Raw genomic sequence first — 12751 nt, forward strand, 5'->3', positions numbered from 1 at the left:
CAACTCATAGTGACCTCACAGGTCAGAGGAGAACTGCGCCCCCCACCCCACCCCAGCCGTGGGTTTCTAACGCTCTAAATCTTTACCGGAATAGAAAGTCTAATCTTTCTCCCTCAGAGTGATTGGTGGGCTCGAACTGCTGGCCTCCTCGCTGGCCTAGTCTCCATGTGCCTGTTTTCCAAAGGACAGCTATAGTGGTCCTCATAAAACGTAAGCTGTCATGCCATTCTCTGTTCCACATGCATTAGTGGCTTCCAATTACCCTTAGGATAAAGCCGGAATCCTCAATATGACTCACGAGACCTTGCCTCACTTTATACCGCCTGCCCCTGCTCTCTACACTTCACATGCAGCGCACTTCCCCATCCTCACCCTCAAGCACTCAGCCTTTTCTTGACTCCAGGCTTTAAGCTGTTCCAAATTCTGTCCATTCCACTGGGATGGTCTAATGATTAGATCCCCATTTGACTATCAGTTTCTCAGAGGAGTTTCCTGGACTCCCTGAGTAAGTAGACCCCTCTTATATGCACTCGAGCCCTAGTGGCTCAGTGGTTACGAGTTGGGCTGCTAACTGCAGGGTTAGTAGTTCAAAACCACCGCTGCTTCTCAGGAGAACTCCCGTTAAGAGTCACAATCCCGGGGACCCACGGAGGTGGTTCTCCCCTGTCCAATTGGGTTGCCGTGAGTCAGAATCGACTCGATGGCAGTGAATTTGGTGAGCGTTTATGTATATATATCCTCAAAACTCCCTGTGCCTCTGTCTTACAACCCTTAACACCTTTGTAATCAGCTTGTTCAATCCCTGCATTACACGTTCCCTAAAGGCAGGGACTGCTTCTTTTATCCATGGCCTCATCTCCTGCCTCCACAGGGCTGGGGCTCAATCTTTTGTGGAAGGGAGAGGAGAGCCTATGTACAAGACTCACTCCACCTCAGTGAAGTGGTGATAATTAGCCCTGGAGGACAGGAAACAGAAAGAATTAACCATAGCTTTGAGGTAAGAGACAGAGAGAATTGAGGTTGAGGACATTCAGGCCTGAGAATCAATAAGCAAACTACTCTGCTGCAGGCCGAAGTGAGACTGGAGGCTGCCGGGACCAGGGCCAGGGGGAGTCTGAATCTGGGAATCACCTGGATCCCAGTTTCCCCGACTTGTTCACACCTTCCCCTCCCAGTCATGACCGTTTTCCTCCCGCTTTCCTTCCAGGTCAGGGAACCAGGGCTGGAGCCAGGGTCCAAGTTGGACCTGATCAGGAGCCTGGGACCGAGCTGGAACTGCCCCTGTCATGCAGAAGGAGTTGGGCACCCCCTCTTCTTGCACTGGCATGCAGTCCCTCCCCCTGCCACCACTGCGGCAGGTGCTGCTGCTCCTGCTGCTGCTGGGGGCAGGGGTGCCAGGGATGCAGGCTCAGGCTGGGAGCCTGGACCTGCAAATCGACGAGGAGCAGCCAGCGGGCACCCTGATCGGAGACATCAGTGCCGGGCTGCCGGCGGGCACGGCAGCGCCTCCCATGTACTTCATCTCTGCCCAGGAGGGCAGCGGGGTGGGCACAGACCTGGCTATCGACGAGCACACTGGGGTTGTTCGCACAGCCCGCGTCTTGGACCGTGAGCGGCGGGACCACTACCGCTTCACTGCCGTCACGCCAGACGGTGCCACTGTGGAAGTGACTGTGCGAGTGGCTGACATCAATGACCACGCGCCCGTCTTCCCGCAGGCTCGGGCTGCCCTGCAGGTGCCTGAGCATACGGCTCTGGACACCCGCTACCCGTTGGAGCCTGCGCGGGATGCCGACGCCGGCCGCCTGGGCACCCAGGGCTACGCACTGTCTGGCGATGGGGCTGGAGAGACCTTCCGGCTGGAGACCCGTCCCGGGCCGGACGGGGCTCCTGTGCCTGAGCTGGTGGTGGCCGGTGAGCTGGACCGCGAGAACCGCTCACACTACATGCTGCAGCTCGAGGCCTATGATGGAGGAGCGCCCCCACGGCGGGCCCAGGCCCTGCTGGACGTGACGCTGCTGGACATCAACGACCATGCTCCGGCCTTTAACCAGAGCCGCTACCACGCCGTGGTGTCCGAGAGCCTGGCCGCCGGCAGCCCCGTCCTGCAGGTGTTTGCCTCGGACGCCGATGCTGGTGCCAACGGAGCTGTGACTTATGAGATCAACCGGAGGCAGAGCGAGGGCGATGAGCCCTTCGCCATCGACGCACACACAGGGCTGCTGCGGCTGGAGCGGCCGCTGGACTTTGAGCAGCGGCGGGTCCACGAGCTGGTGGTGCAGGCCTGGGACGGGGGTGCGCACCCTGAGCTGGGCTCGGCCTTTGTGACGGTGCACGTGCGAGACGCCAACGACAACCAGCCCTCCATGACTGTCATCTTCCTGAGCGCCGACGGCTCCCCCCGGGTGTCGGAGGCCGCCCCGCCTGGGCAGCTGGTCGCTCGCATCTCCGTGTCCGACCCCGACGACGGTGACTTTGCGCATGTCAACGTTTCCCTGGAAGGTGGTGAGGGCCACTTTGCACTGAGCACCCAAGACAGTGTCATCTACCTGGTGTGCGTGGCTCGGCGGCTGGACCGAGAGGTGCGAGATGCCTATAACTTGCGGGTGACCGCCACGGACTCCGGCTCCCCGCCGCTGCGGGCCGAGGCGGCTTTTGTGCTGCATGTCACCGATGTCAATGACAACGCGCCTGCCTTTGACCGCCAACTCTTCCGAGCCGAGCCCCTGCCTGAGGTGGCGCTCCCTGGCAGCTTTGTGGTACGCGTGATGGCCCAGGATCCTGACCAGGGGCCCAATGGACAGGTCACTTATAGCCTGGCTCCTGGCACCCACACTCACTGGTTCTCCATCGACCCCACCTCAGGCATCATCACCACGGCAGCCTTGCTGGACTATGAGTTGGAACCTCAGCCACAGCTCACCGTGGTGGCCACAGACAGGGGCGTACCTCCTCTGGCCTCCTCGGCCACGGTCAGCGTGGCCCTGCAAGATGTGAACGACAATGAGCCTCAGTTCCAGAAAACCTTCTACAACGCCTCACTGCCTGAGGGGACCCAGCCCGGGACCTGCTTCCTGCAGGTGGGTAGTCCCTGCACATCCTACTGGGGAGCGTAGAGGTGGATCAAGTGGGGGCACAGGGAACCCCAGCATAGGAACCAGGTGTTCCAGGGACATGTGCTGATGGCGACTTTTTGCCAGAAGTTTTAGTCCCGTTGAACTCCAAAGTGCTGAAGGGGAAGAGAGAGGGTTCAGGCCTGAGATGTGTGGCCACAGGATCAGAACTGGGCTGGGCAATCCTGGTACTTGAGATGGTGTCTACAGAAAAAGTGTCTGTCACACGGCCTCAGGAAGTGAGAGGGGCTCTGTAAACGCCTCTGGGAACACAGGAAGCAGATCATTCTTGCCCCCAGACACATGCCAGCCTGGACAGGGAATGGAGACGCACTGCACAGTGCTGTCGCTGGCAGCATAGGATGTGCTATGGCAGCCCAGAGGAGAGAGAGACACCAGGCCGACGGAAAGAACAGCAAAATGCTGTTGTGTGTTTTGGAAGACCCTATTGTTCAACTGTAGCTTCAGCGGTGCTGATGAAAAGGGGTTGGGGGCTGTGAGATGACAGGTATGTAGGGACCTGATTGTAATCTCTGGCTTTCTCTTAATCCGAGATGGCCAGAGGGGCCCTCAGTCAAGCCGGTGTTTGCTTGGGTTGTTCCATGGGGCATAGCTGTAGGAGAAGCTAGTCAGAGAGATTGTTTAGGAGACTGGTGCTTGAGGCCTTTAGTCTTGTAAGCTGACCATTCCCTTCAGGAGCTGCTGGCTGGACTAGACTGCTAGGCCAGTGCCTGGCCTGGCTGACCCCATCTGCTGGTTCCTGTCTGGGCATTTGATTGCCTGCTGCTTGCCAGCTCCCACTACCCACTCTTCCTTGTGGTTCCTCTCCCTCCTGGCCCAGGACCAGTGAGCTAAGACTTCCAAACCTCTCTTCCCTCCTCACTGTGCCTGAAGCCGGAGGGCAGCTCTCCAAGAGGTTTCCTGGAGTGTTTACTGTTTGTGATCACAGGGGAAGCAAAGGAAAAACTGCTCATTGGGAATTCGTCATAGTTATAAGAAGTCTTACTATATGATCGCTTCAATATACATTTATACTATGTGCCAGCCACTCTCTATTAGGGACTTAGAACATAACAATGAATAAATACCCCCCCCCCACACACACACACCATTTTGTGGACTTTGTAGTCTAATGAGGTTCGTGTGCAAGGAATTTCATTACTTCCTTGTAGGAAAACGCCCTATATTTATGAGTACAGATAGGTAGTATGAATGTATTCCCACAGGAGACCCTTAAATTCAACAGGAGTTTATGAGGGGAGCAAGAGAGGGGAGAGGTTGCGAGTAGAGGAGACATGCACAGAGGGGTGGAAGAGTCTAATTCATCCAAGTGGCTCAATGTCTCTGGAGTTTATGATGTGAGGGAGGAAGATGCAGCTATACAGGGAGGCCAGACAGCAAGGAACCAAGGTAAGACAGGAAGTACAAGCTCTTTCCTAAATATTTCCTTAAAATAGTATTGCATTGTGTTTTCATTGAAGGTTTACACAGCAGTTTAGGTTCCCATTGAACTGTTTGTACACAGATTGTTCAGTGATGTTGGTTACATTCTTTCCGTGCCAGTGCTGTCATTTCCATTGTAGTGGTTCTGTTCTGTTCATCTGGCTTCCCTGCCCCCTTATATTTTCATCTTTGTTGTAAAATGTATTTGTTGACAATTGCAATGTATTTGTTGGTCTCGTGCAGGTGATTTTTTAAAGAAACACAGGACTTAACAGTGACATGCATTATTTTTGGAGTCAATTTGCTAGTTAGTGGCAAAGTGACCTCAAGGACATGGAAGAGTTTTAGTAGAAGAATGATAACAGATGTTTTCTCAAAAAATGATTTTGGTAGTCTGGATAGAACAGTTGTTCCCTACTAAAGGTGACTTTACAACCCCCTCTCCCCCAGGGCATTTTTGTTGCTCATAGCTGGCAGGAAACATCTACCCTGTTTCCCTGAAAATAAGACAGTGCCTTATATTAACTTTTGCTCCCAAAGATGTGCTAGGTCTTATTTTCAGGGGATGTCTTATTTTTCCATGAAGAAGAATACGGTACACATTTATTGTTGAACAACAAAAAAGGACATTTATTACCTGTATACGGTACAGTAGTAGTTGTCATCACAAACCAGCATAACCAGGCAAACTGTGAATCCTACAGTATCAAGAATTTCTTGTTACTCTTGCCTCGGCCACTCACTGTCTAATTGTGAGTCAGCCAGACTCTGTCAGGGCAGAGCGAGCAGCAGGCGTAGTTTGTCCTGGCGGCAGCGCAGGCTCTCTGATTAAAAGAGACCTTGCACTTCTTGTCTGCTCCGGCTGCGCTGCAGCCAACAGTGAGCTGCATGGCAGCACCCCTGCTATGGTCCAGAGTCCCGAGTTACAGTAGTTTGGTGGGGGCTTATTATCCGGGAGGCCTTATTTTCTGGGAGGTCTTATTTTGGCCTTATATTTCAGCAAGAGGCAAAACTGAAAGTAGGTCTTATTTTCGGAGGATGTCTTACTTTTGGAGAAACACGGTAGCGTGTGGAGCCCAGGGATGCTGCAAGTACCCTAAAGTGCACAGGACAGCTCCCACAGCAAAGAACTTTCCAGTCCAAAGTGTTAGCAGGGTCTAGGTTGAAAACTATGGGGTAGAGGGCGGATTGGAGGGTCAGACATCTCCGGTAAGAAGACTTATAAGAAAGGGATTAAATAGTCAAAGAGAGAGATGACACAGCCTGACATCAAGACAGTGGTGATGTTGACGGAGTGGACTAGACAAACCAGAGGGATCATGAAGGGTTACTTATCCCCTGGTTGGTTGTTATAGTTGGTGAAGAAAAGGGAAGCGAAGATTCCTGGCTTGAGCTGTGTGGATGGAAGAGTCATTAAGAGCAGATGTGAACTGATCATGGGTTTACTTTGGGATAGGTTGAATTTCAGGACCCTGTGGGACATCCGAGTGGAGATGTTGAGCAGTCATCTGGAGATACAAGGCTAGAGTTCAGCGGAGTGGTCCAGGGTGACAGACGGTTGAAGACACGGAAATGGAAGAGAGCCCTGAGGCAGTGTGTAGAAGAGGCGGAGTATAAATCACAGTAAACAAGCAACATATAAGACAAGGCAGAGCAGGGAGTGCGAGTGGAGGGAGTAGAAAGGCAGTGGGAGGAGAAGCAGAGCGTCCTGTCTCGAAGTCAAAGCAGGCATTTACCTGGAAAGATCAGAATGGGGTAGATGCAGAAGTTTGTGGTCTGGTAGGAATTTCAAGATTCACAGATAAGGGTTTTTATTTTCTCCTTGAAAATAGTGCCTCTGCTGAGCACCAGGGGTGGGCTTGGGGACAGGAGCAGAACGATGAGGTGTGCTATAGCTACTGGGCTGGGGTGTACAGTAGGACTGAGAACCCTCTGTGAGTGGAGACGGTGCTTTTGCAATAGAGCCTCCAAGCAGGGGCTGCAGAGGCCAGGGGATTCGCTTCTGCCTTGGTCATTTCCAGTCAGTGGCCCCTGTGCCTTTGGGGGTCACATCCTGACAACTTCCCCCAAACTGCTATTTATTGCTTTCTTCCTGCAGTGAGTCAAAGGGCAAAGGTCTTTAACAGCTTCTGGAGATGGTGCCACAGCTGTGCTGCTGCCCACCAGGATTGATGTAGTGGGGGGGGGGGGGCTGTCTCCTGGGATATCCGGGCCCATAGCCACAGCAAAGGGTTGGAGCAGGAGCTGTTTCCAGGGCTCGGCCGAGGCTGAGTCTTAGTGTCTCTCAGGAGGGTAAACAATGGCACAAATCACTCCTGTCAGGGACCTAGGCAACAACCAGAAGTCCTTGGCTGGTCTTCTCGCGAAGCAATATTTTCTAATGGAGGAAAGGGAACACTTCAGCTTCCTCTTACAGTGTATCATGACCCTGAAGCTCTTGTGTCCACAAAGAGCACTTTGTCACGGGCTGCAGCAGCCAACACCAGCTAACCCACTATGGAGAGCCTAATGTGCACCCACTGTTTAGAACTTGGTCTGAAAGAAGTTTTTGTTACAAGGCAGGGCAGTCAGAATGTCCATTTACTCTATGAACAAATATACATAGAGCACCCACTGTGTGCCCCACTCTGCCCTGGGCTTGGGAGATCTCAGAATGGGGTCTCCTGCTGACCTGGCTCTGAAATGATCAGAGGCTTCTGGCATGGATGCTCGGTTGTTCTAACTTTTCTGGGAGATGCCCAAGATTTCACCGGGAAAGTCCCCCACCCCCAACTTCGCATTTCTTTACTTTGGAGAGTTCCCATGACTTAATGACCTCAACATTGCCCCATAGGCTTGCAATTCTTCTCCCACATTCAATGCTGTCCCTCTGGGAGGTTGGCTGGGGAGATGAAGGGACGCTGAAGGCACCTAGAGCAGACACTGCCGTGATCAGTTCCCAGGATAATCAGACTCTGTAATGATTTGATTCACTGTAGAGATCAGACCCATCACAAGTCTCGTTGAGTCTCTCAGTCAGTGCTCGGCTTGAGGTGATTATGAGGCTCGGCGATGGTGCTAACTTACAACATGATCTACTGGAAATTTGGAGCCACTGCCCTTAGCGCTCTTCTTGTTTGTCAATGCAATGGCTTTACCCTTTACACAGAGCTCACAGGGCGCAAGGGTGCCTCTGGGTCACTGTTGTGTGTCTGTGGCATCGAGTTGGTGCTCAGTGAGTGGTGCTTGTTGAAAGAAAGGGTGAAAAGATGGCCTTGCCTGAGAGCAGCAGCCCACTCACGGGGAGGCCAGCGATGGCACGTTCACTGTAGTCATCTCTCAACAAAAAGGTCATTCTGCTTCTGTGTCTGGCCCTGTGCTAGGCATCGGTGACAGCAGTGAACAAGAGCACCCATCCCCTGGCTTTAGAATACAGAACTGGCCGATCCGTGTCAGAATGCAGGGCTCTGTGGAAGGGCTGGTCGCTGACTCGACAGTCAGGGAAGACTTCACAAGGGAGGTGACAGCTTAGATCAGGTTGGATGGAAGGAAGGGGGCTGTTGTTTGGTGCTGTCCAGTTGGTTCCGACCCACAGGGAGCTAGTGCACAACAGAAGGAAACACTCCCCAGCCTGGCACCAGCCTCACAACTGTTCCTAGGAATTGACACTCTGGCTGCACCAGTGGCTCCAGCTTAGGCGCAAGCATGGTGGGGAAGGGCCTGCCTTCAGAAAGAGGGTGAGGTGGGTAATATTTCGTGCACGGAAAGAACCCAAAAGCATGAAGGATGATATATTTCCAAAGGAACTCATTTTTCAGCATGACTGGAGCCTGTGGTGCTGGGGGCAGTGGTGTGAACTCAGGCCAAAGAGACAGGACAGAGATCCACTCCCACAGGGCCTTGTAGGCCAGGGTTGGGAGCTTAAGTCTGACCATCCAGGGATCATCCACAGATGCAGAAAAGGTAGGGTGGAGGGGGAGGAAACTCTGAAGTGTGATGTCATAGGACCAAGGCAAGGAGGGTTCAAGGAGGGTCAGTCCTGGGCATGCACATCGGTCTAATGACGTGGAGTAACACTGATAATCGCAGTCAAAGCCATTTCACTGATTGTCTCAGGAAATGCAGAAAAAGTCAGTGATGTAGCCAAGAAATTTAGCTGTGAAAGCGAGTAGAGTGAGGGGCTCAGCTGGAGAGGGATGCAAGCTCCATCAAGCTTTTCCTCCTTGGTTTTTGAACTGTTATAAGTGAAGAGGAAGAGGGTGGCGAAAGAGCAGAGGGGCTAATCGAAAGTGTGAAGTCTACAAGAAAGGAGGGCAGGGGGCTGCAGAGTGGGGCAGGGTGGGCAGCGGCATACTTAGCACTGGTGAGGGATTGGCCTGATAAGCAAGCCAGCTTGCTCTATTCTGCAGGAAGAAAGGAAGGGTGGAAGAGTGCAGCTGTCCACTGATGTGTGGATCTAGTGGTGGAAAGTGGGGAGAATTCATATTCTGCACACTGACCACTTGTTTGTCCAGAGCCGTGGAGACAGCAGACCTCTAACATTCAGATGCCTCTGAGATGTGTCCCTGCCTCCCATGCATGCATGCATTCAGGAAATGGGCCAGTTCTTATTCCCTAAAGGGATGAAGCTAGGGCTCGGGCTGGGTGTCGGCCATGCCTTACCCCCTCTGCCGGATCCACCCTTCAGAAACGCCGGGCATCAGCTGTGGCTGGGTCTGCACTTCTTCACTGCCGCTTGCCTTGCCTCTGGCCTTCCTGGCCAAGACGAGCGGACACCACTCATCCCGCCCGGCCTCTCCCCAGGTGACAGCCACAGACGCGGACAGTGGCGCCTTCGGTGTGCTCGCCTATTCCTTGGGTGCTGGGCTTGGGGCGTCAGGGTCTCCTCCGTTCCGCATCGATGCCCACAGTGGTGATGTATGCACGACCCGGATGCTGGATCGTGACCAAGGACCCTCAAGCTTTGACTTCACTGTGACGGCTATAGATGGAGTGAGTGGGCAGATCACGTGGGGGTGGGGGTGGTGCTCACAAAGGCCAACCCACCTGACCTGTGGCTGTGTGTCCCCGCAGGGAGGCCTCAAGTCCATGGTGTATGTGAAGGTGTTTGTGTCTGATGAGAATGACAACCCACCTCAGTTTTATCCACGGGAGTATGCTGCCAGTCTGAGTGCTCAGAGCCCACCAGGCACAGCTGTGTTGAGGGTGCGTGCCCATGACCCTGACCAGGGGCCCCATGGGCTGCTCTCCTACCGCATCATGGCTGGCAATAGCCCCCAGCTCTTTGCCTTGGATGAACATTCAGGTGAGGATTCTCCCATTCCCAGAACCTAGCCCCAGAGCCCCTCTCCCTTCCTTCCTGAATGATGGACTGTGTCCCCTCCCATTCCCGTGCTGTTTCCTTATGCACCCCTGCTTCTGTCCTTCCTCCCAGGGCTGCTGTCAGTAGCCTGGCCCTTAGCCAGAAGGGCCAGCTCTGTGGTGCAGCTGGAGATCGGGGCTCAGGATGGAGGTGGCCTGCAAGCAAAGCCCAGTGCCCGAGTCAACATCAGCATTGTGCCGGGAACGCCCACACCACCTGTATTTGAGCAACTACAGTATGTCTTTTCTGTACCTGAGGATGTGGCGCCAGGCACCAGTGTGGGCATAGTCCAGGCACACAATCCACCAGGTATTATGGAGCAAGTCCAACTATTCCACGTGACGCCAAAATGCCCTATTCTAACCCTCCAGCCTCAGCTCAAGATCCCCTTGGTAGCCATAGCTAGCCCCAGCACAGAACACCTTCCAAGGCACGCTCTGGGTTCACAGCTCCATCCCCAGACACATCAGGTATCAATCACCCCGGTGCCATCCGGCTGCCCTGCTAACACCTGGGAGCACATACGCCCATGACTACTTTGAAAGGCACAGGTGTGGGCACTGCCTAGGCCTTCTTGTCATCAGATTCTGGGACTCAGCCTCTTCCCTGATTCTTCTCTTCTTCCTCAGGTCGCTTGGGACCTGTGACCCTCGCCCTATCAGGCGGGGATCCCCGGGGACTCTTCTCCCTAGATGGGGCTTCGGGGCTGTTACAAACCCTTTGCCCTCTGGACCGGGAACTGCTGGGGCCAGTGCTGGAGCTGGAGGTTCGGGCAGGCAGCGGCATACCCCCAGCTTTCGCCATCGCTCGGGTCCGGGTGCTGCTGGAGGATGTGAACGACAACACCCCTGCCTTTCCTGCACCTGAAGACACGGTGCTGCTGCCCCACAGCACTTCCCCGGGAACCCCTATCTACACCCTGCGGGCTCTGGACCCTGACTCAGGTGTTAACAGTCGAGTAACCTTTACTCTGCTTGCTGGGGGTGGTGGAGCCTTCGCTGTAGACCCCAACACAGGCCATGTACAGCTCGTGAGACCTCTGGGTCCCCCAGGAGGGGCAGCCCATGAGCTGGAGCTAGAAGCCCGGGATGGGGGCACCCCACCACGCACCAGCCACTTTCGACTGAGGGTGGTGGTGCAGGACTTGGGGGCCCGTGGGCTGGCTCCCCACTTTGACAGCACAACCTACCGTGTGGACCTGCCCTCGGGCACCACCCCTGGGACCCAGGTCCTGCAAGTGCAGGCCCGAGCATCCGATGGGGGCCCCATCACCTACCATCTTGCAGCAGATGGGGCAAGTAGCCTATTTGGCTTAGAGCCACAGAGTGGGTGGCTGTGGGTGCGGGCTGCATTGGACCGGGAGGCCCAGGAGTTGTACACACTGAAGGTCATGGCAGTGTCTGGATCCAAAGCTGAGCTGGGGCAACAGACAGGCACAGCCACCGTGAGGGTCAGCATCCTCAACCAGAATGAGCACAGCCCCCGCCTGTCTGAGGAACCCACCTTCCTGGCTGTGGCTGAGAACCAGCCTTCAGGGACCAGCGTGGGCCGGGTTTCTGCCATGGATCGAGACTCGGGTCCCAATGGACGTCTGACCTACAGTCTGCGACAGCTGTCAGAAGACAGCAAGGCCTTCCGCATCCACCCCCAGACTGGTGAGCCCCAGAACCCAAAGTCTGAAGCCCCGCAGTACTACTCCCAGAAGTGGCCAGCTCCCAGACAGGATTCCTACCCCCAACCCACACCCTGGACTCTCGGGATCAAGACAGGGAATCCCTGGCGGTCCCCTTCCATCCTCCCCAAACCCCAGCTGCTTCGGCAGCCCTGAGTCCCAGCCTACTCCACCCATGATCCCCTTCCTGCACTCCCAGGAGAAGTGACCACACTCCAAACCTTGGACCGAGAGCGGCAGAACAGCTACCAGCTCCTGGTGCAGGTGCAGGATGGGGGGAGCCCGCCACGCAGCACCACAGGCACTGTGCACATTGCGGTGCTGGACCTAAATGACAACAGCCCCACCTTCCTGCAAGCCTCGGGGGCTGCTGGCGGTGGCCTTCCTATCCAGGTAGGGGAAGCAGCACCACTCTGTCCTGAAGTGTGAGGCGGGGGTGGGGGGTGTCATCTTCACAGAGGGCTGTAGGTGTGGGTCCCGGGAGGGGCTCTGCAAACAGGGGAAGGGAGCGCCATTTCCGTTGAATTGTGTCCCCACAGGTACCAGACCGCGTGCCTCCAGGCACGCTGGTGTCAACGCTGCAGGCTAAGGACCCAGATGAGGGAGAGAACGGCACCATCCTGTACACTCTAACAGGTTGGGGTTGGGGGAAAGGTGGAGGGAGGAGAGCTGGTGGGTGGGTGTTGAGGTGCCCTAGGGAACCCAAGGCCTGCCCCCTCCTATGTCCAATCCTAGGTCCTGGTGCCGAGCTCTTCTCCCTCCACCCTCACTCCGGGGAGCTGCTCACCGCAGCACCTCTGATCCGAGCAGAGAGGCCCCACTACGTGCTGACGCTGAGCGCTCATGACCAAGGCAGCCCTCCGCGAAGCGCCAGCCTCCAGCTGCTGGTGCAGGTGAGACTGCCTGCTCTCTTCCCCACGGCTCTGGGCCCCTCCAGTAGCTCCAGCTTCCTGGGGTTCTGACTCCTACCCAGCAGGCAACCCCCTGACTCTGCTTCGCTTCCCCCGCAGGTGCTTCCCTCTGCTCGCTCCGCGGAGCCCCCGCCCGACCCCGCCGAGCCAGGCCCCGCGGCCCCGGTGCCTGTCGTGCTGACGGTGACGGCAGCCGAGGGCCTGCAGCCCGGCTCCCTGTTGGGCTCGGTGGCGCCGCCAGAGCCGCCTGGGATGGGGGCGTTCACTTACA

General features: G+C 55.5%; 1 protein-coding gene across 1 annotated transcript in view; it reads left to right on the plus strand.

Annotated features, from left to right (window-relative positions):
* The first annotated feature begins 1286 nt into the window (after positions 1-1286).
* Positions 1287-12751, plus strand: part of DCHS1 (dachsous cadherin-related 1) — a 21571-nt gene continuing 10106 nt past the window's right edge. The window contains exons 1-9 of the mRNA XM_045290532.1: positions 1287-3080; positions 9339-9527; positions 9609-9840; positions 9970-10206; positions 10527-11552; positions 11769-11962; positions 12109-12205; positions 12305-12462; positions 12580-12725. Coding sequence (XP_045146467.1) covers positions 1287-3080; positions 9339-9527; positions 9609-9840; positions 9970-10206; positions 10527-11552; positions 11769-11962; positions 12109-12205; positions 12305-12462; positions 12580-12725 — 4073 coding nt within the window. The remainder of the gene's footprint in view (positions 3081-9338; positions 9528-9608; positions 9841-9969; positions 10207-10526; positions 11553-11768; positions 11963-12108; positions 12206-12304; positions 12463-12579; positions 12726-12751) is intronic.

The sequence above is a fragment of the Echinops telfairi genome, unplaced genomic scaffold (genome assembly GCF_000313985.2).
Source record: "Echinops telfairi isolate 266 unplaced genomic scaffold, ASM31398v2 ScPeMD7_41;HRSCAF=154, whole genome shotgun sequence".
Lineage (NCBI taxonomy): Eukaryota > Metazoa > Chordata > Mammalia > Afrosoricida > Tenrecidae > Echinops > Echinops telfairi.